The following is a 9,733-nucleotide window of genomic DNA, read 5'->3' as shown; positions in this document are numbered from 1 at the left end:
TGTCTGTCTGTCTGTCTGTCTGTCTGTCTGCCTGCCTGTCTGTCTGTCTGTCTGTCTGTGTCCCTTTATATTCCCAATATGGAGGCCTCTGTAACTGTCTGTCTTTGTCTGTTTTATGTCTATATGTATGTGGAGATCCCAACCACTGCAGAGAAAAGCAATAGACTAAAGAAAAGCACTACTAGAGCAAAGCACAGGCGTGACCTGTGACCATATATGGTCCTTTGCTCTAGCTGTGCAAACTAAGCATATTACATGGGAAGGCATACATCATCAATATAAGTTGTGACACGTCAGATTTGTAGCTGTATAAAAGGGAAGCGGCCACTTTCCTTTCAACACTCCACCGAATACTGATTACTCACATTAAAACAAAGCAAAGCCAACACACAATGTATTCAATGTTACCTGAACCGTCTTTGTATACAGTTAAAGCAGTTCTCATTCTAGATAATGAGGGAGACAGGCTTTATGCAAAGTACTATGATGATACATACCCTTCAGTGAAGGAACAGAAGGCCTTTGAGAAGAACATTTTCAAGAAAACACACCAGATGCATAGCGAGATAGACTTACTGGAGGACCTCACAGTTGTCTACAAAAGCAACATAGACCTATATTTCTATGTGATTGGAAGTTCACATGAAAACGAGCTCATGCTGATGGCTGTTCTAAACTGTCTATTTGATTCACTCAGCCAAATGTTGAGGAACAATGTTGAGAAGAGAGCTTTGTTGGAGCACATGGAGAGCCTCTTCCTTACTGTGGATGCCATTGTAGATGGAGGGGTGATCTTAGAGAGTGACCCACAGCAGGTCGTCAACCGCGTGGCACTCAGCAGGGACGATGTGCCTTTGTCAGAGGTGACAGCCTTCGCACTACAGTCTGCTACAGAGCAGCTCAGATGGGCTCTTCTTCGATAGGACCACTACAACAGAATCCCTCCTGCAGTTAACTCTGGTCCATAGCGTAGAAGGACAAGTCCTTCTAATGCTATCCTGCAGTATACAAGAGGTTGCTGAGCCATGTTTGTCTCATTTTTTTTCAGCGGTGCTAGCCGCTACAACATATGACTTTGTGTTTGGGTGTCTATTTGCCGGTAGAGGGTGTCTTTGGGTGTCTATTGGTCGGTAGCAGCACTTGTGGTTACTGTTATGTGCGGTCATGTGGGTCTCTATTCAACATACATCATCATGATAAAATGCACCGCTCACTGATAAAACACACTCGTGTGAAGTGAGGGCTGCCCTTTATCATCATCACATGACGTCACCTGAAGCCATTTTGCCTTTGACTGGGCCTGAAAGTTTTTATGAAACAAAATTCATCAAAAAGTCACACACATGAACTGGTGGAACACACAAAGCCAGACGTTGGAGGGGATAGCTAGCGCCTCAAAAAGTCATTAACCCATTTAGACATTTAGTTTGATTCTACAAATATCTTCTAAATCATGACAGTTTTCATAAAAACCTATGTTTCTATGTCAGTGGTTCTCAAACATTTTCCATGTCAAGGAAGCCCAGAATTATCTGTATTTGGCCACGGACCCCTATCTGAAAATGTGTAGTTCCAGGTAACTCTGTAATTTCTCTACCATTTTGGACGCCGGAACCGGCCTGGCCCCCTGGGCGTGTTCCTGGGGGTCTGGATGTTCAGAGGACCCCCCGGCGACCCCCACACGGTAACTCTGTCATTTCTCAACCGTTTCGGACGTGGGGCGGCTCGCCGGAACCGAACCGGTACCATGGGAGTGTTCCTGTGGGTCTGGAAGTTCCGGGGACCCCCCAGGGGTTGCACCACTTACATCACATTATTATGATTTTAATTTTGTTATTGTTATGTTATTTCATGTCATGCTTATGAATTGAATACCGAGGACCTGAATTGAAACAAGACACAAGACTGCAATGACTTTTTCCGGTGATCCCTTTGGACGTGTGTTTGACCGTACTAAATAATACGTATACGTAATAAAGTATTCAATCAATCAATCAATTACATGAGGTCATTTGTGGTCTAATTGGTCAATGCTGTAGTGCAGGTAATACCAGTATCATTCCTTGTGTGTGTATATAAATCAGAGGATTGGATTTGGATTTCATTGTGTGCAGAAATGTGTAGAGTGAAATAAAACATTGAGATTGGTTATTAAACCTAGCTGTTACTGTACTGCTTGATATGAAGAACACATGCATGGTAACAAATGCTTGTAGTTTAATTAATTGTAGTAATTAGCTTTTATATTTTATAATAAGCTATGATCATGCCTTTTATAAATACTTTTTAACCAAATAATCACATTATTAACTGTACGTAGCAAAGCAAAGACAAATAATCAAAATGTGTCTCCCGGATTACATAAACACAAAAACAACACAGATCATTACACAGCAAGGACACTTTTTAATTTATCAGAAGCAATAAATACATCTCTATTCTCTATTCTTAAGTTCTTTCAGTACACACTACATACACAAAGTAAAATTTCGATATCCTATAAAATAATATCAATAAAGCACTCTGCCATATAAACACTTGTACGTTTTTGTTACGGTAATTCACTCTCACACCTTCAGTCTAAAATGAAGACAAAATAAGAAAAGGGAGAAAACAATCTGATTAGTTTGGCCAAATCTCCCATCCAATTTACTCTCTTATATTTACATACTTAGTGGCACTCACATGCACACAGAATGGGAATCATTTATCCCATATTAATCAGTAACTAATTACCCTGTGTGTAGTGTAATATGTACATTCAGGTTTATACAGTACAATCCATTCAATAAGTGCAGATATACCGGTAGTCATGCAAGAAGAGTCAAATAAACAGGCCAGCCAACACATACCCCATAAAATGTCTTCCACCACATTACTGAACCTCTCCAAACATCTTAACATAATCCTCTCATTTTTTGCGTCTTTGATTTGATGGATGCTTTTTATTTTTTTGGATCCTTTATGAATTAATCATTATGATGCCAACTCCGTGATTTCCCCACACACTTGAACCCACATGGTTCCTCTGACATTTCACCCGCCAGTGAGGGGCCTCACCAGGAGGACGTGCAGTAGCACGTGTGGAAGATGATAGTTTAACATCCCTTCTGACTGGTGCCCTGACCCAACCTGTAGGAGTCATCTGTTGTAGTACAGTGATAGAGACCACCCTCCTTATCCGACTTCCCTCCAGCAAAGACAGCTAAACTGTGTTTGTTGGAATGCCTGGCCAAGCCGGATGCACCACGGAGGATTCAAACCCTTAGTCTCCATGATGATGGGCAGGAACTGTACACCATGCACCCAACCCCACTGATGGCTCTTTAGCCTCAATTATACTCTAGAACGACGGTGCCGTTTGCTTGATGACCTGCCTGAAGATCTGATCTTCAGTTGTGTATAATTTAAGCTTTATTCAGTATATCTCATTCAGTTCTATCAGCTTGTCATTCCTGAGTGCCGCTCTCTCCTTTGTCCTCTCCCACACATTCTTTAATGGATAAATATTAAATCTTCCCGTGGTAATCAATCAATGGCACTGGTGTTAAACCACTACAGTGGTCTGTTTTACAATCCCCAAAAAGCGCTGTCACTAGCAAAGGGAGAGCACACACTAGACTAGAGGGACTGAGAAACAAGTAGCGTTTTACAGTCTTGACGTTTGTTATGGCTCCTTCACAAGAAGCCCATTCAGTAGGCTGTCAAAGTAGAAAACATATTGAAATCTTTAAATGTAGATACATTAGGAGAGGGAGGAGTTGAAAAGAAAGGCCATTTCTGACTTAAGACACCACGTGTGCAAAACCACAAAGCTGCATGTTAAAGCGTGCTTATTCAAAGACATGTCAATATCACGCAATGATTGCCTTTAAATGATTTCAAGGAAGTGAACAGAGGTGTCCTGAAAAACTACTACACACAGTAAAATCCTTTGTGCTAAATATGTCCATTTGTAACACTGTGAGTAAACAAATAACCAAATGAACCCTTCACACTTACAGGGTTAAATGAACACAGAGGATTTCACAGTGTCCGCTTCATAAGATAAATCCAGGACATTTCATTCTTTGCATGACCAGTTTCCTATTTGGGACCTAATAAAATAGCCTAAAATAATGAATTCATTGATCAGGATTTGTAACTCACCCAAGTTCATAAATTGTGCCTCAGTTTAGTTGCATTTTCTCCTCAAACAATACAGAAAGGGATTTATTTTGAGGGTGCCCAAATCTATTTGAACCAAAATTGTTCTAAATTTGAATCATTATATTCAATAACCAATAATAATACTTAAAAGAGAGCAAATCAAATGCAATTATCATACGTTGGAAATAAATCACACCACATATATCATAACACCCTCAGATGGTTATGATGAACAGAGGGCATTATGTGCATATACTTTCTATGATCATATACAAGTGCTTATATAATGAATCACTGATAAAAACAATTATCGGACAATATTCATCATACTCAGAGCAGGTATACTATAATATCAATACAACAGCAAAAAATAAAATGAAAGCTTGAGAAACATTCAAATATATTATTGTTTTCTCTTTTTCTTTTTTACCTTAAATTCCCATTCTGAAGCCAGGTGGCCACTGTTGACATGTAAAAGACCATTGAGCAAAAAAGAAAACTGTTCACCTGTCATAAAGGTTAAGACAGAGCAAAATGCAAAATTAGAAAAGGATGCTTTCAGCAAAGCACAACCCTGCGAGTAAGAACAGACACCATGAAGCCTAGTAAATTATTGCAATGGACAAAACTATCCTCTATGACGGTTTACAATACAAAGCCCCTCTGGGATGTACTGAGATGGTTTAGTCTTTTGTCGTAGAGGCATCTGGGTTTACCTTTGCTCCAATGCTGCATTACTACAAGTTGGATTGTGTCAAGTGTCAACAATCTCGGGCTAACGCCTTGCGCACACAATCTACCCAACTGGACATTTAAACTGAGGTTATATTATATTCACAGATTTAATTTCAGTTTAATATGGCTATTTAGACTTTCTTTGATTGTGTGTGAATGTGTATTTCTGTGTGTCAAGGTTATTATTGTTAACGTAAACTAACAAAAATAATAATGTTAGAATACACTTTAGTAAACTGAAATGTCTTTACAAAAAAACAAAAACATTATTTAGGATGGATATTAATTATATTTGAGCGTTTTTAATCCCCCACTCATATTCCAATAAAACTAATAAAAACTAAGCCTTAAAAACAGGGAAAAACAATCATCAGTGTTTTTCCGATTTAATTTAATGTAATTTAATTCCCTTATTATTTATTTATTTTGTCTTAAAAAAATACCATTATTAACTATTAAAAATGTTCTTATTACTATTATTGTCTGGAGAAGAAGTAGTTTTGCTCTCATGTACCTGTACACAAAATGTAATTGTCTTTCCCCTCTTCTCTGATCGAATTAAAGCATGAATAAAACGGAAAAAAAAAGCAAAACTATAATAAACCTTGGTTTGCACATGTATGTGTGTGTGTGTGTGTGTGTGTGTGTGTGTGTGTGTGTGCGTGTGTGTGTGTGTGTGTGTGTGTGTGTGTGTGTGTGTGTGTGTGTGTGTGTGTGTGTGTGTGCGTGCGTGCGTGCGTGCGTGCGTGTGTCAGTGACGGCTTGTTTCTAGGATGTGAACGTACTCCACCTACATGTGCGGGAAGCGGAGGTGAAAGTAACAGAGGCGCAGTAAGCTCCGATTCTTCTTGTCACCGGCGCTGCTGCTGTTGCTGTCCGTCCTGGCAGACCTGGTCCTCGCCCTGGCCCCGCCACTGGCCTCCTCCACCCTGTCATCCCACCTGGCGCCCCTCCGGGCCCACATGCGGCTCACACCACGGTGCTTATCCGGTTGATAGGTTTGGACTTGGAGCTGCCGCCCGCGGTGCCTGTCGCCGAGACTCCCGTCACCTGCTGCTGCACCCCCGGCTGGGTGGGGTGAGGGGAGAGAGGTATAAGAGGGGTAAGGGGGGAGGAAGGGGGGGGTAAAGGGGAGTGGGGGGGGGGGAGGGGGGATGGAACAGAGCGGAGGGTACTGGGGCAGATACGGGCCGACGGAGGCTGCGTGATGGGCAGCGACGGAGCCGTGCGGCTGGTGGTGGGGCAGCGTGCCGAATATGAAGTGTGTTTGGTGGACGGAATGGCTGGCGGGGTGCGGCGTAGACACGTGCCTGGGGTGGGTGTGGGAGTGTGCGTGCGGGAATGGGTGCGAGTGAGACAAGGTGAGAGGGGGCTTGGGGCCAGGCCCGGCACTGCCCCCTCTGGTAGCAGAGTGTATGGGCGGTGCGTGGTAGAGGCTGAACTGGGGGTTCTGGGAGAATTGGCAGTGAGGAGAAAGGGGGGGAGGACAGCCCACCACCATACTGCCGTAGCGACCCGGAGGCCCATGCTGGGAGAGCTGGGAGAGATGGGCCAGCTGCTGGTGCTGGGCGTGCGGTGGGCCAAGCGCCGGCCGACAGTGTAGCGGACCTCTCTGTATGATATGAGAGACCACGCCCTGCGAAAGTGGAGGGGCGCTCTGGGCGTGGTACCGATGATGGTGGTAGTATGGTGGCGGGGGCTGAACGGCACCCGTGTGACAGTATTGTGCATGAAGCGCCTGGATTTTGGAGGGCCCCCCGTCCAACTGGCACAGAGATGAAGGGGAGAGAGGCGGCGGCCCTCCTGTAGTTGGCGGGGGGACAGGGGCGGGGTAGGGTGGCCCCGGTGGAATGAGGGGCCCTGGTGCTTTGGCGCGCTTGCTGCCAAACAAGGAGCCCAGGAAGGACCCGCTGTTGTTGGTCCCTGCTGGGCCACCACCTGACCCTGTTCTCTCTGCACTGCTGGAGGCTCCCCCAGGCGTCCCAGCAGTGGTGTGTTGCTGCCCCGGCCCACCCCCCACCCCCGTCCCGGGGCTCAGGATGGGGCGATGCGGCCGGTAGTCTTCTGTTCCGTAGCAGCCAGGGAGCACAGTGGCCACCGGGTAGCGCTGGTGAGGCTGTGGACTGCTAATGATGGAACCCTGCAGGAGAAAGACCACCATGTCACCATGAATGTCATCAAATGTTAGAAAAGACCACACAACGCTGCCACATGACAACATACATTATACTACAGTCCAATACAGAAGTAAGTACAGTACAGTACAGTACAGTATAGACTAGTACAGAACAAAACCGTACAGAACCGTCACGTCACCACACAAGGGACACACCGTTACTTCACTCTGATATTGGTATGCCGGGGCAATTTCTTTTAAAGCAGACATGCATGCAAAGGCTGTACAGTTACTGTAGTGCGAACACGCACGCACACAGACACAGACACAGACACAGACACACACACACACACACACACACACACACACACACACACACGCAGGATGGAAGGCATCAGCTCTAGTGAAGGGACGTGCGGGTCAGTTTACAGGTTACAGGTTCACAGTTCCACGTCTAGGTGGTTGGACTTACTTCCATTGTACTGTCGAGGGAACCAACACTGTTCCTGCGACCACGTTTCCCTGCAGCGTGCACCCCACCAGGAAGAGTCAGGTTAGCAATAGAGCAGAGAGAACAGCATGTTTCAGAGGTGAAGCTATGTGCACTATGTGAGAAGAACCATGTGAACTACTGTAGCTGCGTCTCAACTAGAGCCAGAGGTTTGGCCGAGATATCGGTCATTATTATTATTTCGGTGTTGGCAACTATGAAAACAATGATTTCAGAAATGTTAGATTAATTTTTGTTTTCAAAAACAGAGGATCTACAAGCTTGAGCTTTTTTGGGATTAGTGGCATAAGTGGTTGAATAAAATGTTCAGTTTAATCAATTACATTTTGTCTTGTTCACTGTGTAATTTCAAGTTAAATGTTCTTTTCAAGTTTAATATTGTGTTTTATTAAAAGTATTTTTTGTATCTATCAAAAAGTTAGTTGCATCTATTTGTTTGCTTATAAGTAAAATGTTCTCGAATAGACACTTAAATCAAATCTAAGTTTTGATTAGAACAAATTGATTAGAACTAGTTTTGCACTTTCTAACTAAATCTGGTTCTTGGGCAACGACCCAAGAACCTGCTATCGGTCGGGCTCTAGTCTATACGACACAGAGGTACAGGAGGACAGTGAGATGTAGCCATAGCAAGGAGAGAAGGAAGCTGCCCCAGGTCCTCTGTTAACTTGTGCAACCCAGGAAACGGAAAGATTAACCATGTGCCATCGTCTCACCTGTGTCCGATAGGTCCCTGAGAGATGAGCTGAGTGCCGTGCGTTTGAGTCCCTCGCCGGCCGAGTAAATGTCGTCGAGACTGGTTCTCCCCAGGCTGCCGTTGACGACTTCACCCTTCACACCCACACTTCCTCCAACCACACCTCCAGTCATCAGGCCAGGTCTCATCACACCTTTCTGTTTCTCTAACTCCGCTGGGTACACACAAGACAGGGCAAGGAGAATGTGTAAGTATGACGAGAGAGCAATGTTCCTGTACCCAGGATTTGATTTGTAAAAAAAAAGAAAAGAAAAAAAGAAAAAGAGTTCTCAGCCAATGAAGCCCTCTATAGAGCGTCGCAGTCCCGCCCCCTCGAGAGACCCGGAAAAGAAATCCCCGTTCATTTTCCTCATAGACTTTTGAGAAAGTATTTATTTAAAGACGTTTGCGCCGCAGACAAAGCCAACTCTTGTCGTGACAAATCATGACAACAAACACAATTTTTCGGGCCAAACAAAGAATTAGAAAGTAGAAAAAAACGGCAGGTTACAACACTTTTTTTGTTGTTTTTCTTCTTTGTAATTATTTGTTTGGTCCAAAATATTGTGTGTGTTGTCATGATTTGTCACGACAAGAGTTGGCTTCGTACGACGCTTAAAAGGTCTTTAAATAAATACGTTTTGAAATGCCTATGGGAAAAATGCATTGGAATTCATTTCCTGGGCCTGGCGTCGTCATGAAAGGGGGCGGGAATGCGACGCTCTATACTTCCTGTACCTACTACCTCAGTTTCTTTTTGTATTTTTGAATTATTATTTTTGAGTGGTTCTAGCTAGCCCCTCCTGTTTTGTCACTAACTGACACAAACATGAAATGCCATTAACAATGAACAGAGTTTAATGTTTGTTTTGTCTGTCACTGAGCAAATTGGATATAATGTTATGGTATGATATTGCGATGATGTAAGATGATAAGGGTGCGCCCCTCGCTTCATTCTCGTGTGATTTTTGAACAATCTTTAGTATAGGATTAATGTGTGTAACATTAAATTGTGAAATTATCAAAAATGAATATCAAAGACCAGAGAGCTTACATTTCCCAAAAGGATATGCATGTATTTAATTCAGTCTGACCAGAGGCAGGGATAAAAATAATCCCACCGCCCAGCCCACACAAATTAATGACCAGAGTGGGGATATTAGAAGCACGCTGAGGCATCCAACCTTGAGTCTTCACTAACGTCTCCAACTGTCATTTTGTCTCACACACAATCCATGACTTATTTTTCTGCACAGAGCTCCCTTTCCGCTTCCGAATTGATTTTAGGATTTTAATGTATGCCTTTAAAATTCGTTGACACCACACAGAGCCTTGAGGTCAGCCGACCAGCTGCTGCTGAAGGTGCTAACGACCAAAAAAAGAACTAGGGCTGACCTGCAGGCCTTTGCGGCGGCTGCCCCTCAGGCTCTGGGACAATCAGAGCCACCGAGTCGATATCTATTTTTAAATCCTTGCTAAAGACTTA

General features: G+C 43.8%; 2 protein-coding genes across 5 annotated transcripts in view; one reads left to right on the top strand and one right to left on the bottom strand.

The window, feature by feature from the left end:
* Nucleotides 1-401: 401 nt before the first annotated feature.
* On the top strand, nt 402-923 carry LOC310862088 (coatomer subunit zeta-1-like; the record flags this gene model as incomplete). The annotated part of the gene is made up of 1 exon (XM_083769825.1): nt 402-923. One exon carries the CDS (start codon nt 402-404, stop codon nt 921-923), a length of 522 nt encoding a protein of 173 aa, XP_083625951.1.
* A 1,622-nt stretch (nt 924-2,545) lies between these two features.
* The window catches only part of iqsec2b (IQ motif and Sec7 domain ArfGEF 2b), a 51,073-nt gene continuing 43,885 nt past the window's right edge, over nt 2,546-9,733 (bottom strand). For 3 of the 4 annotated variants that reach the window (XM_083768899.1, XM_083768898.1, XM_083768897.1), the window contains 3 exons: nt 8,228-8,422; nt 7,473-7,522; nt 2,546-7,024 (listed from right to left, as the gene is read on the bottom strand). In XM_083768899.1, the coding sequence (XP_083625025.1) occupies nt 5,675-7,024; nt 7,473-7,522; nt 8,228-8,422 (1,595 nt within the window). In that variant the 3' untranslated portion in view covers nt 2,546-5,674. The remainder of the gene's footprint in view (nt 7,025-7,472; nt 7,523-8,227; nt 8,423-9,733) is intronic. The other variant, XM_083768900.1, reaches the window with a different exon arrangement.

The sequence above is a fragment of the Protomyctophum parallelum genome (assembly GCF_964188405.1).
Source record: "Protomyctophum parallelum genome assembly, chromosome: 7".
NCBI classification, from domain to species: domain Eukaryota; kingdom Metazoa; phylum Chordata; class Actinopteri; order Myctophiformes; family Myctophidae; genus Protomyctophum; species Protomyctophum parallelum.
This window is presented reverse-complemented; position numbering and strand designations above follow the sequence as displayed.